Source organism: Hemitrygon akajei, unplaced genomic scaffold, assembly GCF_048418815.1.
Source record: "Hemitrygon akajei unplaced genomic scaffold, sHemAka1.3 Scf000053, whole genome shotgun sequence".
Taxonomy (NCBI): Eukaryota; Metazoa; Chordata; class Chondrichthyes; order Myliobatiformes; family Dasyatidae; genus Hemitrygon; species Hemitrygon akajei.
Genome location: NW_027331939.1, coordinates 4,324,770 through 4,349,735, shown reverse-complemented (window position 1 = coordinate 4,349,735; position 24,966 = coordinate 4,324,770). Strand labels below are relative to the sequence as shown.

At 39.3% G+C, this 24,966-nt stretch overlaps 1 protein-coding gene across 1 annotated transcript in view; it reads right to left on the bottom strand.

The window, feature by feature from the left end:
- Positions 1-168: 168 nt before the first annotated feature.
- Positions 169-24,966, bottom strand: part of LOC140721282 (uncharacterized) — a 30,408-nt gene continuing 5,610 nt past the window's right edge. Inside the window, exon 3 of the mRNA XM_073036140.1 lies at positions 169-3,327. Within this exon, the coding sequence (XP_072892241.1) occupies positions 2,120-2,920 (801 nt within the window). The 5' untranslated portion in view covers positions 2,921-3,327 and the 3' untranslated portion in view covers positions 169-2,119. The remainder of the gene's footprint in view (positions 3,328-24,966) is intronic.

The following is a 24,966-nucleotide window of genomic DNA, read 5'->3' as shown; positions in this document are numbered from 1 at the left end:
TTGTTTGGGTGCATCCTTAATTCTGTTAGCCTTGTGGGGGTCCCTAGAGGACTGGGAAGCGTCCCCAATCTGCCGTTTCCTTTCCGCGGGTCTCTATCCGGTCCTGCCGCGGTCGCCAATTTTGTCGCGGTTTCTCGTGCCCCACCAATGACCAAGAGATGCAGAAGATTCTTCAAAAAGGGTTAAACTTTAATTTGCAAATCAAAGCTGAGACAGTCATTGAGCTAATCGCTGATTGCCCCCTGTTCCTCGGACACAGCATATTTTATAGCAATCTCCTGGTCCAGTTGCATTAGCATATGTAATCGATCTATAGTTGCGTATTACACGTACCTCACGTACATCATGTCCCTATAGTTTCTACCCATTGACTTAATCATGTTCTAATCTACATCTTTTAGCTACCTCTCATTAACACACCATTGTCTTCTACATTTTTAGGATACATGCATAGCAAATAATAGTCCTAGGATTATGTGACTTAATTATGTTCTAATCTACATCTCTTTAGTTCTTCGGCTACCTCTCATTAACATACTATTGTCTTCTACATTCTTAGGATTTTAGTCTGCTACTAAATTGGGTACATGCATAGCAAATAGCAATCTCAAAACTGACCAATGTTCTAATCTACATTTCTTTAGTTCTTTAGCTACCTCTCATTAACATACTATTGTCTTCTACATTCTTAAGTTTTCATTCTTCTACCCATGCATATCAAATAGCAGTTTCAATCAAATAGCAAGTTTCAAAACTGACTTCATAGTTTTGGTAAATTTATACTTTTATACTCCAATAACAGCAAGGGAGATGAGGCTGAGGACAGAGCTATGGTGGAAATCTTTGTCACATGGTACGAGCAGAATCATCTGCAGCTTAATGTGAAAAAGACTAAGGAGCTGGTGGTGGACCTGAGGAGGGCTAAGGCACCGGTGACCCCTGTTTCCATCCAAGGGGTCAGTGTGGACATGGTGGAAGATTACAAATACCTGGGGATACGAATTGACCATAAACTGGACTGCTCAAAGAACACTCAGGCTGTTTACAAGAAGGGTCGGAGCCGTCTCTATTTCCTGAGGAGACTGAGGTCCTTTAACATCTACCAGACGATGCTGAGGATGTTCTACGAGGCTGTGGTGGCCAGTGCTATCATGTTTGCTGTTGTGTGCTGGGGCAGCAGGCTGAGGGTAGCAGACACCAACAGAAACAACAAACTCATTCGTAAGGCCAGTGATGTTCTGGGGGTGGAACTGGACTCTCTGGCGGTGGTGTCTGAAAAGAGGATGCTGTCCAAGTTGCATGCCATCTTGGACAATGACTCCCATCCACTCCATAATGTACTGGTTAGGCACAGGAGTACATTCAGCCAGAGACTCATTCCACCGAGATGTAACACTGTGCGTCACAGGAAGTCATTCCTGCCTGTGGCCATCAATCTTTTCTAATCTTCCCTCGGAGTGTCAGACACCCTGAGCCAATAGGCTGGTCCTGGACTTATTTTCACTTGCAAAGATTAACTTATCATTATTTAATTATTGATGGTTTTATATTGCTATATTTCTACACTATTCTTGGTTGGTGCGACTGTAACAAAACTCAATTTCCCTCAGGATCAATAAAGTACGTCTGTCTGTCTGTCTGTTCTACAGGTTCCACAGTGTTAAAATGAGAGAACAGTTGCTGTAGATTTTATCCGTCATCTTTACAAATCTACATACGAATTATCACCGAAAGTGACTTGTCATGAGGGGTATCATCTTCAAATGAATGACCACATCACACCCAGGCAAGGGTTAACACATAAGTGGTCTCCACAGGATATCCCAAATCAGATCCACTTCGACGGATCAAACGAGGTGACAACCACACATTCGATGTACGGTGAATGGATAATTAACCCACCCTTGTGGGCAAAGGAAAGTTCTAAACAGTGACCTTTGGCCACTAGTTCCCTGGTTTCAATCCTTCCATTTTTCATCCGTCTCCGTCTGACTGAGTGTCTGTGTCCTCGGTTAAAACTAAACAAGCTGCGAGCGATGTAAAGAAGCTGCAAGTCAGACTGATTCACCTTCTTAATCTCTCTTAAAATGACAGTCCATATCAAACGAAACCCAGGGATTCATAACAATGGCCACGCCCCACTATGAACTGACTTGTGTTCCAGTACTTGGGATGACTGAGTGAATCCTTTCCCACAGACTGGGCAGGTGAACGGCTTCTCCCCAGTGTGAACTTGCTGATGTCTCTGTAGGTTGGATGACCGAGTGAATCTCTTCCCAGAGACTGAGCAGGTGAATGGCTTCTCCCCAATGTGAACTCGATGATGTCTCTGTAGATTGGCTAACTGAGTGAATCTCTTCCCACATTCTGAGCAGGTGAACGGCTTCTCCCCAGTGTGAACTCGCTGATGTACCAGTAAGGGGTATGACTCAGTGAATCCTTTCCCACATTCTGAGCAGGTGAAAAGGAACTCCCCAGTGTGAACTTGCTGGTGTGCCAGTAGTTGAGATGACCGAGTGAATCCTTTCCCACAGACTGAGCAGGTGAACGGCTTCTCCCCAGTGTGAACTTGCTGATGACTATGTAGGTTGGATGACCGAGTGAATCTCTTCCCACAGACTGAGCAGGTGAATGGCTTCTCCCCAATGTGAACTCGATGATGTCTCTGTAGATTGGATGACTGAGTGAATCTCTTCCCACATTCTGAGCAGGTGAACGGCTTCTCCCCAGTGTGAACTCGCTGATGTACCAGTAAGGTGTATGACTCAGTGAATCCTTTCCCACATTCTAAGCAGGTGAAAGGCCACTCCCCAGTGTGAACTCGCTGATGTCTATGTAGGTAGGATGACTGAGTGAATCCCTTCCCACACTCTGAGCAGGTGAACAGCCTCTCCCCAGTGTGAGCACGCTGGTGCGCCATTAGGTCAGATGACTGAGTGAATCCTTTCCCAGATATTCAGCAGATCACCAGCCTTTGCCCAGAGTGAACTGACTGTTGGGTCCACAAGTGGGAAGACTGACTGAATCCTTTCTCACACACAGAATGTGATGAATGGCCTTGCCCAGTGTGAACTTGCTGATGTACCTTCAATTGTGATAACCGAGTGAATTCATTCCCACTGTTTGAGCAGGTGAACAGCCTTTCTCCTGTGTAAAATGACGGGTTGCCAGTTGGTCAAATGACTGAGTGAATCCCTCCCCACAGTTTGAGCAGGAAGGATGGTCGATTGAATCCCTTGCTCCACTTCTTAAATATCTGGACAGAGACAACCAAACTGGTGTGCCGTGTTTGAACTTCCTGGAGACAAATTCCTTCTTGTTTTTAACCTGTAAAAAGATTTACAAAATCGATCAGTGGGTTTAGGACAACATTTCAGATGAGATTACATGAGTTGCCAAGGTTTGATCTGGTATCACACTGTTACAGTGAGGTTCTACCCAAGTTGGACAGAGAAATCATCTCCTGACTGGGCAGAGTGCTGGTATCTGGAATGACCATCAATTCCCTGATGCTTTTCCTGTTTCTATAAGAATGGGGCATTTCTGCCATCTCCAGTTTGTACCTTGGCTGAGTTGGACTCTCTCCATTGGTATTATTCCCTGTTCCTGCTGAGCTGCATGGGTGCCTGGCCGCACAGTAACTGAAACACTCTCATGCAATTAGTCTTTCTTGATGTGCATCTGGGATTTTCTTTTATGTATTATTAACTTAAAGTGCCACAGTTTTAATGCCATATAAAAAATTCCTGTTGAGGTGAATGGTTGGTCCACACAGCTGTTAAAAAGACAGAGTGAATTTTTGTAATATTTCACATTCTTGTAGAAAATTACAACACAGAAACATGCCCTTTGGGCCATCTAGCTGTGCTGAACTACTTAATCTTCCCACTCCCATACCCCTACCATGCAGGTACCTACATGAACCTCTGAAATGTTGAAATCGAGCTCGCATGCACCACTTGAGCTGGCTGATCATTCCACACCCGGATGACTGTGTGTGAAGAAGTTTCCCCTCATGTTCCCCTTAACATTTCACCTTTCACCCTTAACCCATGGCCTCTGGTTGTACTCCCACCCCATCTCAGTGGTAAAAGCCAGCTTGCATTTACACTATCTATGCCCCTCTATCACAATCAAATCTCCCCTCAATCTCCTACAGTCCAAGGAATAAAGTCCTGACCTGTTCAATCTTTCCTTATAACCCAAGTACTCCAGACCTGGCAACATCCTTGTGAATTTTCTCTGAACTTTTTCAAAGTCCTTACATCTTTCCTATAGGTTGGTGACCAAAACTGCACTCAGTACTCCAAATTAGGCCTCACCAATGTCTTCTACAAGTCAACATAACACCCATCTATTGTTGTCAGGACTCTTGTTCATGAAGGCCATTGGGCTAAAATCTTCCCTTCCGTCTCTATCTAACTGTGATACCACTTTCAGTGAATTAAGGACTTTCTTCTACAAGAGGTCCCTTTCTTCTACAACACTCCTCTGTGCCCGACCAGTCACTGTGAAAGACCTCCCTTGGTAGGTCAGACCAAAGTGCAACAACTCACACTTGTCTGCATTAAATTCCTTTTTCATTTCTCAAACCATTTTGCCAGCTGGTCCAGATCGCACTGCAAGTTTAAATGCTTTTTTGGCATTGACTAGATGGGACAAATAGCCTGTTTCTTTACTGAACTTCTCCATGTTTCTATGGCAGAGAAGCTGACCAAACTTGTTTGGAAGGGAAAGGGTAGGGGTGACAATTGAGCAGCCGTGGCTGGGGTTTCTGGAGCAATTCGGGGCCTGAGTGATTCCACAGAAGTGGAAGCATTAGAAAGACAGGAGGACACAACTGTGGCTAAAATGAGAAGCCAAAGCCAACATAAATGTCAAAGAGAGGGCAAACAAAAGAACAAAAACTTTGAGAAACCAAAAGAAGACAACAAAAAAATTCAGATGAGCTCAGTGCATGGAATCATGACTTGTAGTCATTAATGGGTCTCGGTAGCACCCAACAGTCTGAGCCATTTAGAGGAACAAAATATACGAGGCTTCAATTTCTCTTCAAAAGCAAGGTTCCCTGGACCAGTTACCTTTCAACTTTCATTTTGGCAGCCACATACAAACTCTGCATCCTCAAAAATTCACATCTGAAGGCCTCCCACTTACAGGTACTCCTTTGCCAGGAGACAACCTGTCCCAAACCACACTTGTCAGATCCTTTCTGATACCATCAAAATTGACCTTTCTCCAATTTAGAATCTCAACCCGTGGTCCAGACCTCTCTTCTTCCATATTTACTTTGAATCTCATGGCATTATGATCACAAATTCTGTCACCTGCCCTGGATCATTTCCTAACAGCTTATGCACACTTCTACATCAGGAATTCTACGTACTGATTAAGGGCACATTTGACAAACTCTACCCCATCTAGTCCTTTTACAGTGTAGGAGTCCCAGTCAATATATGGAAAGTTAAAATCACTTACTGAATCAACCTTTTTGTTTATTGGCTTGGTCTGCAATCTCTCTACAAATTTGTTCCTCTAAATCCCTCACACTGTTGGCTGCAACCAAGTCCCAATATTGGTTACAATATCATAATTCCCTGTCCTGAGCTCATCTGGCTTTCCTACGATGCTTCTTGCATTGTGATATACACAGCTCGACACATTCATTGCACCAGGCTCAACCATCTAACTGCTGAATCTATGATCTGAACAGCTGACTGGTGTCAAGGAAACAAACCCTCCATCATTGTCACAAAAACAAAGGAGCTGATTGTGGACGACAGGAGGAATGGAGACAGGATAACCCCTATTGACATCAATGGATCTGGGGTTAAGAAGGTGAACAGCTTTAAGTTCCTTGGCATAAACATCACCAAGCACCTTACATTGTCTGTACATACCAGCTGTGTTGTGAAAAGAGCACAGCAGTACCTCTGTCACTTCAGATAGTTGAAAAAGTTGGGGATGGGGACCAAAAGCCTGAGGACTTTCTACAGGGACACAATTGAGAGCATCCTGACTGGCTGCATCACTGCCTGGTATGGGAATTGTACTTCCCTTAATTGCAGGAAACTGCAGAGAGTGTTGCGGACAGCCCAGCACATCCGTAGTGGTGAACTTTCCACTATTCAGTACATTTACACAGACAGGTGTATAAAAAGGGCCCAAAGGATATCAGGGACCAAATTCACCACAACCACAAACTGTTCCTGCTGTCACCATCCAGGAAACGGTACCACAGCAAAAGGACCAACAGGCTCCGGGACATCATCTTCCACCAGGCCATCAGACTGATTAATTCATGCTGATACAATTGCATTTCGATGTTATATTGACTGTCCTATGTACAAACTATCTATTATAAATTACCATAAATTACACATTGCACATTTAGATGGAGACATAACATAAAGATTTCTACTCCTCATGTTTATGAAGTATGTATCTAATAAAGTCAATTCAATTCAATTCACCCTCTCCATTATCTGTTTGGTCATTCTGGCTCCCATTCCCCTTACAGCTTATTTTAACCACATCACCCGCTCCACCCACACTAGCACTAGCATGCCTTACCACTTGGATATCAGTTCCCTCTTGTTCTGTTCCCCTAACTAATGAGTCCCCTATCACCCCTTTGACTTTTCTCTGTCAGGTAATCCCCTTCACCACCAGTTTCTAAAGTGGTCTACCTTTTGTTGTGTTTGATGGGCACTAGAGTACTCTGCAATGGCTATTTAACCTCATTCCCCTTCCTGACTCTCTCCCAGTTTCCTGTGTCCGGTACCTTGGGTGTAACTCACCTCTCTTCATGTCATATCTATCACCCCCTCCAACTCCTGGATGATCCGGAATTCATCCATTTCAGGTTCCAACTCCTTAACGTGCAGGGTGCACATCTTGTAGGTGAGGACATCAGGGACAATGGAGGTCTCACCACCTTCCCACCAATGTCCCCTCTAATTTGTAATGACCAGTGTGCACATAAATCATGTACTGTGCACTTTTTTTTTAAATTAGTGACATGTGCACAGTGAATTTTATACAGAGAGGTAATCGTTTTCACAGCTAGCAAATCACTGTTGATAAGTTCTTTGATCTCCCCTGGGTTTGATCGAGTTCATCTGCACTCTCACACAACCTATGTCGCAGGCCTGTAACAGGTAATGAAGGATTTTCTCACCAGAGCTTTTGCACATTGTCCATATGTGGTTTACTTGCTAAATTATGCTTTAAAAAGTCAGATTTGCAAATATTACTCAAAGTCTTTCCACTTGCAAATTCTCCAGCACCTCTTGCATTGCCACAATACACACAGTTAACACCAGTTTCTATATTGGGCATACATATTTCCCCTGAACCCTCCTGACAAATTGAGGATATATAAAAAATTCATTTTGAACCTGTGTAACCTCTGGCTAAAAGAATAATTGGGAGTGAATAGGAATTTTGAACTGAAGTGAACTCAGTCTTCAGCGTTTAGCTAAGACAGACTCATTACCAGTTCTCTGTGGCTTGCAGAGAGACACATTGAGAGCTGATAACATTATACATTGTATCCTCGTTTGAGTAAAGGGAGGAGGACTCACTGATAAGGACAGGAATGAACATCTGTTTGTAATTAAGTCAGGGCCTTGCAAAGGGAATAACTGATAAGGACTGGACAGTACATCCATCTATAATTAAAACCATTTAGCAAACTCTGATTTCCAAGTAATTAAGTTTTGCACCAACACACTTAGTGGGCGTACCAGTTCAAATAACATCTTACAATATTAATGTATGGGATGTACTATGTATAAATATATGGCTGTAACCTAAGTCATTCGACTTGTCAGAAGGTGGCAGTGGTTACGTGCCTTATCTTTGAACTGGGTCTTAAACTCCTGCAGGCATTTGAACGCACAATAAACCGTGGTGTCGATAAGAAGCTGGTCTCCTGAGTTTTATTCAGATTCAACTTTAACATTTGGCATCACGAACAGGATCCCAATATAGGGAGTGCCAAGCAGACGGGCTGAGTGAGTAGCTGGACCACTCTGGGGACTGCGGAAACCAAACGGGAGCCCAATGGGTATTTTAAATTTGTCACTCACCGTTAGTTCCTTTGGACGTACGGTGCCTCACCCAAGGCTGATCACATACCTTGATAGGATCGGGAAAGAATTTGTTGGGAGATTTGTATAAGGGAGGCAAAATTTTACTAAGTGGCCAGGAGGCAGACATGCCAGGTAAATTCATCAATTAAGCAGGAGGTACCAGCCGGGTAAATTTATCTCATTGTTAATTGAGCAGGAGGCTTTGTGCCTTGATAAATTACTTAGAGACCATCGGTCAATTGCAGTCAATTGATACAAGTGGGTCAGCAGCAGCCCGACACAATTTGTGTGAGAGTTCTCCAGACAAGGAAAAATATTTGTGAATGTTGAGTGCAGTGCTGAATAAGAAATTGGGGAACAAAATGTGGCCATGGATGGGGGAGGGTGCAGGAGCCTGGGTTATTACTTCATGAGAACAAGCAGTAAATTTGATTTGGAAAAAGAACTGAGGAAATAAGTGGAAATTGTTGAAAAGGGATTGGAAGGAAAAGGCAGATGTAAAGCAGAACTTTGCTGGCTATGCCACTGGTGGCATAATGGCTTCAGCATTGGACTTCGAGGCGAGAGGTCCCGAGTTCGAATCCAGCCGACCCCCTTGCACATTTTCATCTGTGCTGGGTTAGAGCTGGTGAACAAAACAACTCACCCAGCAGAAGGCAATGGCAAACTACTGCTGTAACTTTCCTTGTACGTGATTTCCCAACACCACACAGCGGCGTGGAAGGAATTCCTCGGCTAACTGGAAAAAATTCAGGATGTGACATACCTTTAAAGTGGAACAGTATATTATCAGCAAGTTGGAAAAATAATGCATGTGATAAAGGGATTGAGTAGTGGTCACCAACCATTTTAAGCCCAAGATCCCCTACCTTGGCCTTAGTAAAATGCAAGATCGACCCAGATCAATTAGCTACACGCATGCACACCAGGGCAGAAAAGACCGGAAGTAAAACCCCACAACCTGGAAGTAGAAATAATGTATAAACACTGGGGCACCCGCCCTTTTTTTGCACCGCAGACCGGTTTAATATTGACAATATTCTTGTGGACCGGCCGACGGGGGATGGGGTGGGTGGGGGTGTTAAACACGATAGGAATACAGCGATACTCGAAGCAGGTTCCTTATGTCCAGTCTATTCCGTAATTCAGTTTTTGTGGAGCTCGGCACTTAGCTTCTGTCCCGCGCTGCTCACGTTTCCTCCGCTGAAAAAACTCAACACGTTTTCGTTTAAGTGCAGGGTGCTTGGACTCGGGGTACCAAAACAGTTTTGAGGGCTTCATTGCCTCATTGGACAGCCTCCTGCCCGCCCGCCGCCAGATGCCTTGGCTTGGTTTGGTTGGTCGTGGGTCGGGTGAGAGGACAATGTCAGGGCCGGAGGTCCCTGTGCCGGGGCCGTGGCTGTCACAGTCCGGAGTGACCAATCGAGCAAGGAGTGTGACAGGGCACGAGCCCGCCCCCACTTGTAGGACCTATCAGCCGACAAAAGTTTGTTTCAGTAGATGCCAACACAGATGCCTTGTGCAGGAAGGCACAGAGTCGACTATACTTCCTTAGAAGGTTGGCGTCATTCAATGTCTGCAGTGAGATGCTGAAGATGTTCTATAGGTCAGTTGTTGAGAGCGCCCTCTTCTTTGTGGTGGCGTGTTGGGGAGGAAGCATTAAGAAGAGGGACGCCTCACGTCTTAATAAGCTGGTAAGGAAGGCGGGCTCTGTCGTGGGCAAAGTACTGGAGAGTTTAACATCGGTAGCTGAGCGAAGGGTGCTGAGTAGGCTACGGTCAATTATGGAAAACCCTGAACATCCTCTACATAGCACCATCCAGAGACAGAGAAGCAGTTTCAGCGACAGGTTACTATCAATGCAATGCTCCTCAGACAGGATGAAGAGGTCAATACTCCCCAATGCCATTAGGCTTTACAATTCAACTGCCAGGACTTAAGAACTTTTTTTTAAAGCTATTATTAATGCTTTTTGAGTTAGTGATTTAGATGCATATCATATTATTACTGAGATAAGTATTGTATGTAATTAGTTTTTGCTACAACAAGTGTATGGGACATTGGAAAAAAGATTGAATTTCCCCATGGGGATGAATAAAGTATCTATCTATCTATCTATCTATCTATCACAGCACGGTAGCTGCTCTGATACCTATGAAACGCTGAGCCCGAATTAGGTCGTCTGCGAATACTTTAGCACCGGATTCCCCACGAACATTCAGTGTGCTAAACAGGTTTAGAGGCAGCACTCCAGGCCAGTGGTGACGGCACTTCCCACCGGCCGCCCGAGGCCAACTGGTGATCTCTGGCATGAGGGTGTCACTGCAGTTAGGCGACTGATGACCTCGCGTGCACTCAAGTTCAACAGTGGGCTGGCAGTGAATGAGGAAAGGTGCAGCTGACTCATGTTGTTTCCTCGCGGCCCAGTGGTTGGGGACACTGTGTAGTTACACGCATGTAGAAAGAATGGAACTAAAACCCCACAACCCAGAAACAATCTTTCAACAGTATTTGTGTATTTATTTTGTTACGTACCCGTGACACGTGACAGTGGTACCCTTGTCACGTGACTGGGGTTGAAGTTATACTGGACTTGAGGTAATGGTCTTGTGATGGTGGAGTGATGTCATTTTCCTGCCAGTAGAGGTCATGTGACAGGTTTTTTTTACAGGGTAGAAAAGCAAGACCCACCCTGTCAGGTGGGGCAGTTCGTGGCTAGATTTGCCAAGATGACTTCATGTCACTGTGTGATTTAATGGGATGACGCAGTTTAGTTAAAAATGAAGTTTTATATAATGCCTAAAGTTTAAAAGGTCATCGCCAACAGTTTCTTTGCTGATGGAGAGTGAAGAAAAGTTTGGAAGATAAAAATCGAGGAGAATCGATTTTCGACGGTGGATTGGTCTCGACCTTATTTGATCCTCATTCGGAAGGATTTCGTTGACTATTCTCGTGTTAGTCTCCGCTGGGAATAGCGGGAGATTGAGAATAGTGTGGAAGGAAGGTCAGTACCTTTAAGCCGTTATATTTAATAAAATTCGACGTGGGAAAGTTCGACGCCAGGGAATCGAAGGACATCGACGTGGAAGAGAATTTACATCACTTTAAAAAGTCTCTCCTTTTAAAAGTACTGTGAGCTTTTGAACTTTCGGCATATCGCTCTAAAGAACTGTTTTCTGTCGGCATACCGCTTTAAAGAACTGTTTTTTTTTCAATACCGCTTTAAAGACTGTTTGGGACTGCAAAGCTATTAAGAACTGTTTGAGCAGCTGCCCAGCAGCTGAGTTCCGGTCATGTTTGAGTTTGTTTACTTTTGAGGGGGGGTTTGTTTTCAGTGTTTAATAAACGTGTTATTTGTTATAAAAACCCTTGCCTAACTCATCTATATTTATTGTTGCCTGAATACGTAACATAATTATGGGGGCGACGTCCGGAATTGGATCGTTTGAGTTAAATGTTTTTTGAATTTTGAATCGGTGTTTTGGTAACGGGGATTGCTCGATTCTTTTGTTTGATTGGCTTGTGAGTGGTATTCGGCAACGATGAATATTGATGAGTTTCTGGATTCGCCAGCCGCGGATTTGTTAGCGAAGGCGAAAAAAATTGAAGTATCTGAGATTGCTAAGAGATTGCAACTTAAAGGTATTTTGGCGACTGCATCAAAAGCTGTAATACAGAGAAAAATCGCATCACATTTTGTGGCTTCGGGTGATTTTGATGAATCGATTTTAGAATCGTTTCCAATAAGTGATCTGGAGATACAGTTGCAAATTGAACAAAGTAAAGCAGAGTTGGAGCGTTATAAATTAGAATCTGACCAGAAAAAGAGAGAGTTTGAATATGCAATGGTGAATTTAAGGTCTGAGAATCAGTCTTCTGATTCTAGAAAACCGTTTGTTGCTAGCCAAGAAATTAAATTGGTCCCTCCATTTAGTGAAACAGAAGTGGAAAGATATTTTCAACATTTTGAAACTATTGCTTGGATGTCAGACTGCCCGAAAGATAAATGGTCAGTGTTGTTACAGAGTGTGATTAAAGGCAAGGCACAACAAGTTTACACAGCTTTAACTGCTGCGCAAGCACTTGATTATGATATTGTGAAAACAAATATTCTCAAATCATACGAATTAGTCCCAGAAGCGTATAGGGAAAGATTCAGAAGTTTGAAAAAGTCTGTGGAAAAGACTTATGTGGAATTTGCCTATGATAAAGCTATGTGTTTTGAGAGATGGGTTTCTTCTAAAAATGTAAATGAGGACTATGATACATTGAAAGAGCTGATTTTGATGGAGGAATTTAAAAGAAGCATTCCTGTTGAAGTAAGGACCTACTTAAATGAGAGGGATACTGATAAATTGCAGGACTGTGCGAGTTTAGCTGATGAGTATGTTTTAATCCATAAGAATAAATTTCCTCAGGGTAGAATTTTTAAGAGGAAAAATAATATGGAGACTCAAGGTAAATCAGAAATTAAATCAGAGGTTAATGAGAAAGGTAAGGAGGAAGGAAAACCTGTGAAGGAAAGACAGTTTGGTCTTATTTGTAACTATTGTAAGAAGCCTGGCCATGCAATAGCTAACTGTTTCAAATTGAAAAAGAAAGAGAAGGAAGCAGTTCCAGATGCTTGTGTGCAACATACTGAAGCACCTGTAAAGTTACAGGGTTTGGTAAACACAAATGAGGATTTGTTAGAGTCTGACCAAGTTAGAAAGGGATATGATCATTTTATAACTGAAGGGTTTGTATCCTTGAAAGAAGGATCTACTCTGGTGCCAATAAAAATTCTTAGGGATACTGGAGCTTCTCAATCACTGATGTTAGATAGTGTGTTGAAGTTTAATGAAGAGAGTGATACTGGTGAGGTAAATTATATAAGAGGTGTTGGAAGTGATTTTATGCCTGTACATTTACATAAAGTAAATTTAAAGTCACGGTTAGTTACAGGATTTGTTAAAGTAGGATTACAGCATAGCTTACCTGTGAAGGGTATTTCTTTATTGTTAGGTAATGACTTGGCAGGTGGACAAGTTTTTCCTGAAGTGCATTTGACAATGGAGTCAGCGGAACCAGAGGTGAATTCTAACACAGATTCTTCCTGTGTTGTGACTAGAGCTATGGCTAAAAAAATTGATGTGCAGAATGAGGTTGTTACTCATGACTGTTCAACTCAGGATTTGAGTTGAGGATGTGTCAGAGACTTTCTTACCTTCGTTGTTTGAACTAGATTCTGGGAGTAAGTCTGACTATGAAGATTTATCTCTGTCTCGGAAGGAGATGATAGCAGAGCAGAATAGAGATCCTGAGATTATAAAATTAAGGGAACAAGCTTTACTAGGTAGTGAAATTGAGAAGGTGTCAGTAGGATATTACTTGGAAAAAGGAGTGTTGATGAGGAAGTGGAGGTCGCCTACAATTCCTGCAAGTGAGGAATGGAATGTTGCTTACCAGGTGGTTGTTCCTAAAGTTTATCGGAATGAGATTTTGACTTTAGCTCATGGTGTGCCTTTAGGTGGACAGCAAGGGGTAAGGAAAACTGTGGACAAGATTTTAAAACATTTTTACTGGCCTGGTTTAAGAAAAGATGTGGCGATGTTTTGTAAGACGTGCCATACTTGTCAAATTGTGGGTAAACCAAATCAGGTTACACCAGTAGCTCCATTACAACCTATTCCAGCATTCGGTGAACCGTTTTCTAAAGTTATTGTAGATTGTGTTGGTCCATTACCAAAGACAAAAACTGGTTATCAGTATTTGTTGACTATCATGTGTACTTCGTCTAGGTTTCCAGAGGCAGTACCACTTAGGAATATAAAAGCTAAAACTGTGACGAAGGCTCTTATAAAATTCTTTACTTATTTTGGATTGCCTAAGGAAATACAAACTGATCAAGGCAGTAATTTTATGTCTGGATTGTTTCAACAGATAGTTTATAAATTGGGAGCTAAGCAAATCACTTCGTCTGCATACCATCCAGAATCGCAAGGGGCCTTGGAGAGGTTTCATTCTACTCTCAAGAATATGATTAGGACATATTGTGTGGAAAATGAAAGTGACTGGGATGAGAGTATAAACTTACTTTTATTTGCAGTAAGGGAATCGGTACAGGAATCTTTAGGTTTTAGTCCATTTGAACTTGTGTTTGGGCATAGAGTTAGAGGACCTTCAGCTTTATTGAAGGAACAGTGGATTAGTAAGGAAGTGCATACTAATTTGTTGGACTATGTTTTGAAATTTAAGGACAGGTTACATAAAGCTTGTAGTTTAGCCAAGGAAAATTTAACGTTGGCTCAGGAGAAAATGAAAACTTGGTATGATAAGGAAGCTAGGATGAGGATGTTTAAGCCTGGAGATAAAGTGTTGGTTCTTTTCCCAGTGCAGACAAATCCTTTACAAGCTAGATTTCATGGTCCTTATGAAATTGTGTCCAGAATCAATTATGTGGATTATGTAATAAAAACTCCAGATCATAGAAGGTCAACACAACTTTGCCACATAAATATGATTAAACCATATTTTGAGAAACAATCTGATACTGTGACTGTTGTGGTTAGTGAGAATGAGTTTGATTTAACTGGGAACATGATAGATAATTCATCTGACTTTCATTCTAAATCTAACATTGTTTCTGTTAGGTTACCTAATTCGACCATTCTGGAAAATATGGATGAGAAATTAGCACATTTACAGCTAGAGCAGAAACAGCAGAAGAAGGAATTGATTTTTAAGTATAAGGATTTGTTTCCAGATGTTCCGAGAAGGACTACTATAGCTTCACATGATGTAGATGTTGGAGATGCCAAACCTATTAAACAACATCCATATAGGATGAACATGGAAAAATGTGAACTTGCTGAGAGGGAAATTGAATACATGTTAGAGAATGATATTATTAGACATTCTAACTCGAATTGGAGTTCGCCATGTGTTATGGTGCCAAAACCTGATGGTAGTATTAGGTTTTGTACGGACTATAGGAAGGTGAATGCTGTAACGAAAACAGATGCATATCCAATTCCTAGAGTAGATGATTGTGTAGATAAGGTTGGAAAAGCAAAGTTCCTTACAAAGATTGATTTATTGAAAGGGTATTGGTGTGTTCCATTAACGGACAGAGGTAGAGAGATTTCTGCATTTGTAACTCCATCTGGGTTATATGAGTACAATGTTCTTCCATTTGGGATGAAGAATGCCCCAGGTACTTTCCAGAGGATGATTAATTCTGTGATTCAGGGATTGAAAGATACTGATGCTTATATTGATGATTTAGTGACAGGAAATGATACTTGGGAAGCACACATAATTGCGGTGGAGAAATTGTTTGAAAAGCTTTCAAAAGCTAACTTGACTATTAATTTAGCCAAGAGTGAATTTGGACATACCACTGTGACTTACCTTGGTTATGTTGTAGGTCAAGGTAAGGTAGCTCCTGTTCAGGCAAAAGTTCAGGCAATTTTAGAGATTCCCACTCCGACGGGGAAAAGAACTCTCAGAAGATTTTTGGAAATGGTAGGATATTATTGAAAATTTTGTAAGAATTTTGCTAATGTTGCCCTTCCATTAACTAACCTTCTGCAGAAGAATGTGAAGTTTGTGTGGACAGTGCCTTGTCAGGAAGCATTTGAAAAATTGAAAACAATGATATGTCAACAACCTGTGCTTAAGGCACCTAACTTTGAAAAACCTTTTTCATTAGCTGTAGATGCTAGTGATGAAGCTGCGGGAGCAGTGTTGATGCAAAGGAATGAGGATGATGAGGTTGATCATCCAGTAGCATACGTTTCTAAGAATTTTAATAAGCATCAAAGAAACTATTCAACAATAGAGAAATAATTGTTATCTCTTGTTTTAGCTTTGGAATATTTTGAGGTATATGTTGGTACAACTCAAAAACCACTTATTGTTTACACTGATCATAATCCGTTAGTTTTTCTGAGTAAGATGAAAAACAAAAACAGAAGATTGTTAAATTGGAGTTTGATGTTACAAGAGTACAATATTGTGAATACTCATATTAAAGGTAAAGATAATGTGCTGCTGATTGTCTATATCGATGTTGAATGTACAATGTAATTTTTTTTTGGAGTGGTTTTTTTATTGTAACACTCCTACTGTATTGTATATTGTGTATGTTATATGATTTATACATTTGGTTTTTCTTGTAAGTTATTGTTAAAAATTTTTGTTCTTGACAGACCAAAAATGTTTTTTTTTGGAGGGAGGTGTTACGTACCCGTGACACGTGACAGTGGTACCCTTGTCACATGACTGGGGTTGAAGTTATACTGGACTTGAGGTAATGGTCTTGTGATGGTGGAGTGATGTCATTTTCCCGCCAGTAGAGGTCATGTGACAGGTTTTTTTTTTACAGGGTATAAAAGGAAGACCCACCCTGTCAGGTGGGGCAGTTCGTGGCTAGATTTGCCAAGATGACTTCATGTCACTGTGTGATTTAATGGGATGACGCAGTTTAGTTAAAAATGAAGTTTTATATAATGCCTAAAGTTTAAAAGGTCATCGCCAACAGTTTCTTTGCTGATGGCGAGTGAAGAAAAGTTTGGAAGATAAAAATCGAGGAGAATCGATTTTCGACGGTGGATTGGTCTCGACCTTATTTGATCCTCATTCGGAAGGATTTCGTTGACTATTCTCATGTTAGTCTCCGCTGGGAATAGCGGGAGATTGAGAATAGTGTGGAAGGAAGGTCAGTACCTTTAAGCCATTATATTTAATAAAATTCGACGTGGGAAAGTTCGACGCCGGGGAATCGAAGGACATCGACGTGGAAGAGAATTTACATCACTTTAAAAAGTCTCTCCTTTTAAAAGTACTGTGAGCTTTTGAACTTTCGGCATATCGCTCTAAAGAACTGTTTTCTTTTGGCATACCGCTTTAAAGAACTGTTTTTTTTCAATACCGCTTTAAAGACTGTTTGGGACTGCAAAGCTATTAAGAACTGTTTGAGCAGCTGCCCAGCAGCTGAGTTCCGATCATGTTTGAGTTTGTTTACTTTTGAGGGGGGTTTGTTTTCAGTGTTTAATAAACATGTTATTTGTTATAAAAACCCTTGCCTAACTCATATATATTTATTGTTGCCTGAATACGTAACAATTTTTCTTTTCTTTTTTCGGGATCTACTGGGAAAGTCTCAAAGGTAGACGAGTCGATCGCAATCGACAGGTTGGCGACCACTAGGATAGAGTTAAGTACTGCAGAAGGAACACCAAAGGTTGGGAGATGTTAAAAACAGAGTGTGAATGGATGGGCGCCGAAAATGACAGCAGGAAAAACAACGTAAGCAAACCAAGGCCGGTCTACATAGGAGAGAAGGGCAGGAATGTCAGTCTAAAGTTAGAACAGATAGGGAAACACAGGATCCCGAACCCGTGTCTGGCATATCGACCCTGTATGAGTTTTGTAGCCTGCTAAAGCACTTTTGCAGGAGACCAAGCCTTTAATGATGGGAATCTGTCCCCCCAATTTAATACCCTACTGCTCCAATGCTTACCAACTAAGTTAGCCAACATCATTAACAAATAATATGGATTGGCCTGACAATGACCAAAATCGAATGCAATGAGCTTTGACATATCATTGGAACAGGGCTTTCGAATGCCAATCAACCCCGAAGAGAACTAATATTACAGGTGAATGGAGACTGCCTCTGTCTGTTGATAGAGTAGCACTAATTCTGTGCTGCTCTTAGTTTTCTCTCCCGCTCACAGCTTAAATTTTGAATTTCAAATTTTTAAATTGCTGATTCTTGAAGGGGAGTGATATGTCTATGTCTACGAGAAGTGGGAAGAATCTGCATGAATCTACTGACAAAGGTAATGAAAAAGGAAAGACGCCGAAGGAAAGATCTGATGAAATGCCATCATGGGCTGAAGATATCGTTCGGACACTGAAATCAATTCAAGATCAGAATAAGGCAATTAAAGATCAACTGGAAAAGAATATAATGAAATGAACTTATTTCTGGGAAAGCTTAAAGATATGGAAACTCAAGTTTCTAATCATGACGAGGAATTGACGTCAACTAAGCAAAAACTGTCTGAAACTACAACCCGTTTGGAAAAATATCGTTAATAAGATTATTGATTTGCAAACTAAGTCTCGCAGAAACAACATACGAATCGTTGGATTGCAGTAAGGAGCTGAAAATGGAGACTTAATGGTTTACTTTGGTAAGCGCTTTCATGATCTATTTCTGACTATTTCATCACAGCTACCTGCTATTGAAAGAGCACACAGGCTGTCCACTTCGAAATTTAAAGACTCAACCAGACCAAGATTTATTTTGGCTTGTTTTCATCACTTTAAAATTAAAGATCAAATAATGCGACAGGCAAGAAAACAGAGTTTTCAGATTCAATGAGTCTGAGCTCCGTTTTTATGAAGATTATCCAAAAGAAGTAATGGAACAAAGAGCAAGATTTGCTTTGGTAATGAACCAAGCATATGATAAGAAACGATTTCCCTCTTTGAGTTACCCAACAAGAATGAAAGTTTTTCCTCCTAATTCTTCCCCATGTACTTTCTTTGACCCAAAAGTCGAGCTGGATTTTGTCCAGGCTATACCTGTCACCACCACTGACGTTACTACTGAATGAACTATCTGAAAAGCTGTTTGATTATCTGTATATTACTCACACTACGAAAAGAAGATATATGAAGGCTATTTGGATATTTCATTGACAGATTAATAAAAGAAGAAAACCTGCTCATCATTACATCCTATTGGATTTTTTTTGGAAAGAAGATTTACGGATCAAGTTTGACTGTTTAAATGGTTAATTACATATTTGACTGAGAAAAGAGGATAAAAGGATTTGTTCCTTTTATCTAATATTTGGTTTGATTTTTTTTGTTGTTTCTTGAATTACTAACTGGCAGTTTTTTCTACCAACTGGGTTTCTTTTCATATATTTATCTGGGAGGTTTAAGTTACTATGATTTTACTAATTAATATTTCCATCTATTTAGTTCAGTTAAGTATACTATTAACTTTTTAAAATCTGTTTTATTATAGCACCCTATAACTGAATTTAAACTTTTCTTAGGGATTTAAATCTAAACTTAAGATGGTGCTGGTTTTTCTTTCTAAGATATTATATTATTTTGGTTCTTTTTCTGTTTAACACCTGATAGAATGTAAACACTCTCCTTTGTTGAGACTTTACTGTCTTTCTTGCAAGGTCATTTTATATATTTTATGTACTGGCTGGGGGGAGGCAGAGACGAGACCAACAGATTGGCCCATGTCTTCGCATCTATCTTAGTTCACTTGCCTTTTTCAGGCTTTTGGGAGGGTGGGTGTGTTTAGAGTTAGGAGTTTTTTCCCATTGGGTGGTTCCGGAGCATGCGTGTTTTCTATATGGCTTTATTCTTCATCACTGCCATCTTTGATAATCCCGTATTGGTATGTGTTCTACACATGTATAAAGTAAATTAGAATAAAATTATAGTACGGCAGTTAAATGGATTAATGTAATAATTTGGAATATACGTGGTTGGAATTATCCTATTAAACAAAAAAGACTTAAAATTATTAATCGATTCCAACCTGATATAATTTTAGCTCAGGAGATGCTTATCAAGGCAGGAGATCAAAATAGATTTTATCGCTGGTGGAATGGAAAACAACTCCATGCTACTTCTCAGAGCAAAACTAAGGGTATGTCTATCTTTATTAAATCAAATAGATTTACTCAAGAGGATATTGAGTCAGATTCTAATGGTAGATTTTTAATTGTTAAAGGAGTGATTTGTAATAGAAAGGTTGTTTTGGTTAATTTGTATGGTCCTAATTTAGATGATCCTGCTTTAAAAAAAAAAATTGCTTTACTGCCAGATTTAAATGAGTATGTCTATCTATCTATCTAATGGGTGGGGATTTTAACTGTTGCTTAAATCCTATGATTGATAAAAGCTCAACTAATCAATGACTTCCAAATCATTTTGTATCAGTTATTAACTCTTTTTTGACCAATTTTGGGTTGATCGAATTATGGAGGCATTTACACCCTGATAACAGAGAATATTTTTTTTCCATGTTTATAAAATATATTCAAGGACTGATTATATTATAGTTGATCCCTGTCTTTTGCCTAATGTTAAAAACTGTGAATATGACGCTATTGCTATACCTGATCATGCACCTTTGAGTTTGTCCTTTGAATTTGACGATGACATTTTTGGCCATCCACCATGGCACATGTCTCAGACTTTATTACAAAGCTCTGACTTTATCAGTTTTATCGAAAGCCAGAGAAAAGAATTTTTTTACTTTTTAATGATATAGGAGGTATGTCTAAATTAATTATATTGGATACATTCAAAGCATTTTTATGTGGTCAGAATATTTATTATTCAACTAAACTTAAAAAACAGACTAAAGCAAAATTAGATAAAATTTCAAAACAAATTAAAGATTTAGATAATATCTATGTGACTTCCCCTAATATTGACATTTAAAAAAAGGGTGGAACTTCAATCATAATATAACCTATTATTAACTCATTCAATTGAAGGTTATCTACTTAAGCTAAAGACCCAATTTTATATGTTTGAAGATAAAAATAATAAACTACTTGCATTACTTGCAATTAAAATCAGCTGGAGCCAAGAGGCAAATTTTGAAAATTCATAAAAAAGATGGTACCCTGGCTTGGGATTAAGAAGAAATTAATAAGATTTTTCAAGACTTTTATACTGAACTTTATAAATCTCAATGTCCAGTGGACTCTTCTGAAATGACTGTTGTTTTTTTTTGGTTTTTTTTTTATGAACGATGGCCTTTCCTAAAATTTCTGTTGAGGATCAAAAAACTCTGGATCCCTAAATTACTGAATCCAAAATTCATAAAGCTATTTTCTCAATGCAATCTGGTAAGGCCCCGAGACTTGCTGGTTAACCTGTAGAATTTTATAAAAAATTTGGAAAATTGCTTTCTCCATATATGTTGGAGATGTTTAAAGAATCTTTTGTGAAAAGTGATTTACCCTCTACTTTTTATTAAGCTTCTATTTCTTTAATTCTCAAAAAGGATAAAGATCCTTCTGATTGTGCCTCATACAGACCTATTTCATTATTGAATGTAATGTTAAGATTCACTAAAAGATAATGGCCAATCTGTTGGAGAGTATTTTGGGTAAAATCATTTTTAAAGATCAAACAAGCTTTATAAAGGATCATTATTCTTTCTCAAATGTTCGGAGATTATTTAACATTATATATTCACCTTCTTCTAAAACTCCACAATGCCTTATATCTTTGGATGCTGAAAAAACATTTGATTGAATCGAAAGGAAATATTCATTTAATACTTTAGAAAAATTTGGTTTTGGTATTAATTTTAATAATTGGATTAAAATAATATATAAAGCTCCTATTGCTACTGTTGTCACTAATAACTGTAGGTCTCCTTTCCTCAGCTATCATGGGGGACAAGCCAAGGTTGTCCATTAAGTCCTTTGTTATGTAACTTAAGATTAGAGCCCCTTGCTATTGCTCTTTGTGAAGCCGAAAATATTCGTGGGATTTTTGTGAATGAGACCATGCACAAGATCTCTCTTTACACTGATGATTTATTGGTATATATATCCAAGCCTGAATAATCTAATCCTGCTTTGCTAAAATTATATGACAAATTTGGAGACTTTTCAGGATATAAAATAAATTTTAGTAAAAGTGAATTACTTCCTTTAAATGAATCTGTCTCTATATATGACAATATTTATTTTAAAGTTATGGATTATTTTAGATATTTATGTGTTATAATTACTAAAAAATATCAGGATCTTTATAAAGCCAATTTTCCTCCTTTAATGGACTTTTAAGATTTGTTTTTACAAGACTGTTTAATGTCTTTTTCACAGTTAATGGACAAATATGATATCTCTAATACACATTTTTCAGATATTTACAGGTTGGGAATTTTTTACGTGATTTTTTACCAATTTACCCCATGGCCTGCTCTTTAAATTTGGCTTATGCTATTTTTCAGTTTAAATCTTGTCAAAAACAATTAATAGCAATCCTTTATAAACAGTTAATGAATGCTCGCATGTCGCCTAATGATAGGGTTCAACGCACCTGGGAAGTACAACTTCAACATTCACTTTCAGATAATCAGTGGAGTAAAATTTATTATTTAGTCAATAATTCACCTATCTGAACATGCCATATCTAAATTCAGTTTAAGATAGTACACAGGGCCCATATGTCCAAAGATAAACTGGTGCATATTTTTTCTAATATAAGCCCTATTTGTGACAGATGTAATGCAGAAGTGGCTACTCTAACTCATATGTTTTGGTCATGTGTAAGTTTCAACAATTTTTGGAGGGATGTGTTTGGAATATTATCTAAAGTTATAGATGTGGATGTTCAACCTAATCCACTTACAGCAATTTTTGGGATTATTCCAGAAGAAGCAAGCTTCCGCCCGACAAAATTTTAATATTTATTTCAGAATATTCCTGTTTTTGTTTACTAAGAAGTTTTTTGATCGGATTGATTCTATTATTCTATCTTTTATTTGGGATAATAAAAGACCAAGAATTGGTAAATGTCATTTGCAAAAGTTGAAAAAGGATGGTGGTCTCACTTTGCCTAATCTATGAATGTATTATTGGGCTGTTAACGCGGCGTATGTCCTTCTGGTTATATTAGGTTGATAGGAATGAACAGCCAATCTGGGTAGACCAGGAACTGAGAGCTGTGAAACAGTTTTATTTAACTTCGTTATTAGGAGTTACTCTACCTATACAATTAGCTAAAGTTGCTAATTTAAACCTATATCCTGTGGTTAAGCACTCTTTACAAATTTGGATCCAGTTCCGCAATTTTTTTAATCTTAAAAAAGTTAAACTTTGTAGTATAATTTATCATAATTACTTTTTTAAACCTTCTTGGAGTATTCCAATTTTTATTGCTTTGGAAAAGTAAAGGTATTAATTCTTTTTTGGATTTATTTAAAGAAGGCAGATTGATGTCTTTTGAACAATTTGTCGATAAGAATTCTCTCTTATATTCACATTTTTTACAATATATACAAGTTAGACATTTTTTTCAAAAATATTTAAGTAATTTTCCTTACATATTGGAGGCTGATTTGTTAGATATTATTATGAATATGAACCCCTTGTTGAAAGGTTCTTTTGGAAGAATTTATAATTTATTATTACAGAGGGATAAGCGTCCTTTACTTAAGATTAAACAGGATTGGGAGAAGGAACTCAATTTCCCTTTTATATGGGAGGATTGGACATGGATTCTGAAGCTGGTTAACTCTTCTTCGATCTGTGCTCGTCATTCACTGATTCAATTTAAAATTGTACATTATTACCATTTGACGAAGGAGAGACTTCCGAAAATATTTCCCAATGTTGATAAGCATTGTGATAGATGTAAAAATGAGATAGCCACACTGACACATGTGTTCTGGTCATGTTCTATATTAAAACAGTTTTGAAAGTCAATCTTTTCGACAATTTCTAAAGCACTCAGAATCAATTTACAACCTAATAAATTGACTATGCTTTTTGGAATAATTCCTCAAAATATCCATGGTGTTTCTGTGTCTGACCAACATGTTTGTTACATTGATAGCTAGGAGGGCCATCTTGTTGAAATGGAAGGATATATCAGCTCCTACTTTGTCACAATGGCTCTCAGGTGATGCTGTGTCTTGGAGAAAATTAGAAGTCGATCCTTTGTACCTTTATTTGATTTTGAGAAGAGATGGGGCTCATCTGCTCATTATTATCATTTCAGTTAACTGATAGATTTCCTCCACGATCTAAACGTAAATTTTTTTGATATATCTTTTCTTTCTTTTTGGCGGTTTGAAGTTTATTTTTAGAAGCTTTTTGTATGACGCATGGCTCTGGGGTTGTACCTCCAATGGGTTTCTTCTTTTTTTCCCCTCACTTTTCTTTTTTTTAGATAGATAGATAGATAGATAGATACTTTATTCATCCCCATGGGAAAATTCAACCTTTTTTTCCAATGTCCCATACACTTGTTGTAGCAAAAACTAATTACATACAATACTTAACTCAGTAATAATATGATATGCATCTAAATAACTAACTCAAAAAGCATTAATAATAGCTTTAAAAAAAAGTTCTTAAGTCCTGGCAGTTGAATTGTAAAGCCTAATGGCATTGGGGAGTATTGACCTCTTCATCCTGTCTGAGGAGCAGTGCATCGATAGTAACCTGTCACTGAAACTGCTTCTCTGTCTCTGGATGGTGCCATGTAGAGGATGTTCAGGGTTTTCCATAATTGACCGTAGCCTACTCAGCGCCCTTCGCTCAGCTACCGATGTTAAATTCTCCAGTACTTTGCCCACGACAGAGCCCGCCTTCCTTACCAGCTTATTAAGACGTGAGGCGTCCCTCTTCTTAATGCTTCCTCCCCAACACACCACCACAAAGAAGAGGGCGCTCTCCACAACTGACCTATAGAACATCTTCAGCATCTCACTACAGACATTGAATGACGCCAACCTTCTAAGGAAGTACAGTCGACTCTGTGCCTTCCTGCACAAGGCATCTGTGTTGGCAGTACAGTGAAAATTCACAAAATTTTCAATCCTCAAGATTATTTCCTCTTTTACGAGGCATTGTAAGTGTTGTTACTTCGATGCACTTGTGCTATTTTTGAATAATAATAATAATAATAATAATAAGATATGAAAAGAATATTAAAGGTGAATATGTTCAGTGGGAAGGAGGATGCGAGCGGGCTATATCTGCGGATCAGAAATGGGAACAACAACCTACCAAGGGACAGGTGGGGACAACAACCCGTTTAGAAATGGACAAGCAAGGATGCTTCCTACCGTGAGTACCACCCCTCAGGA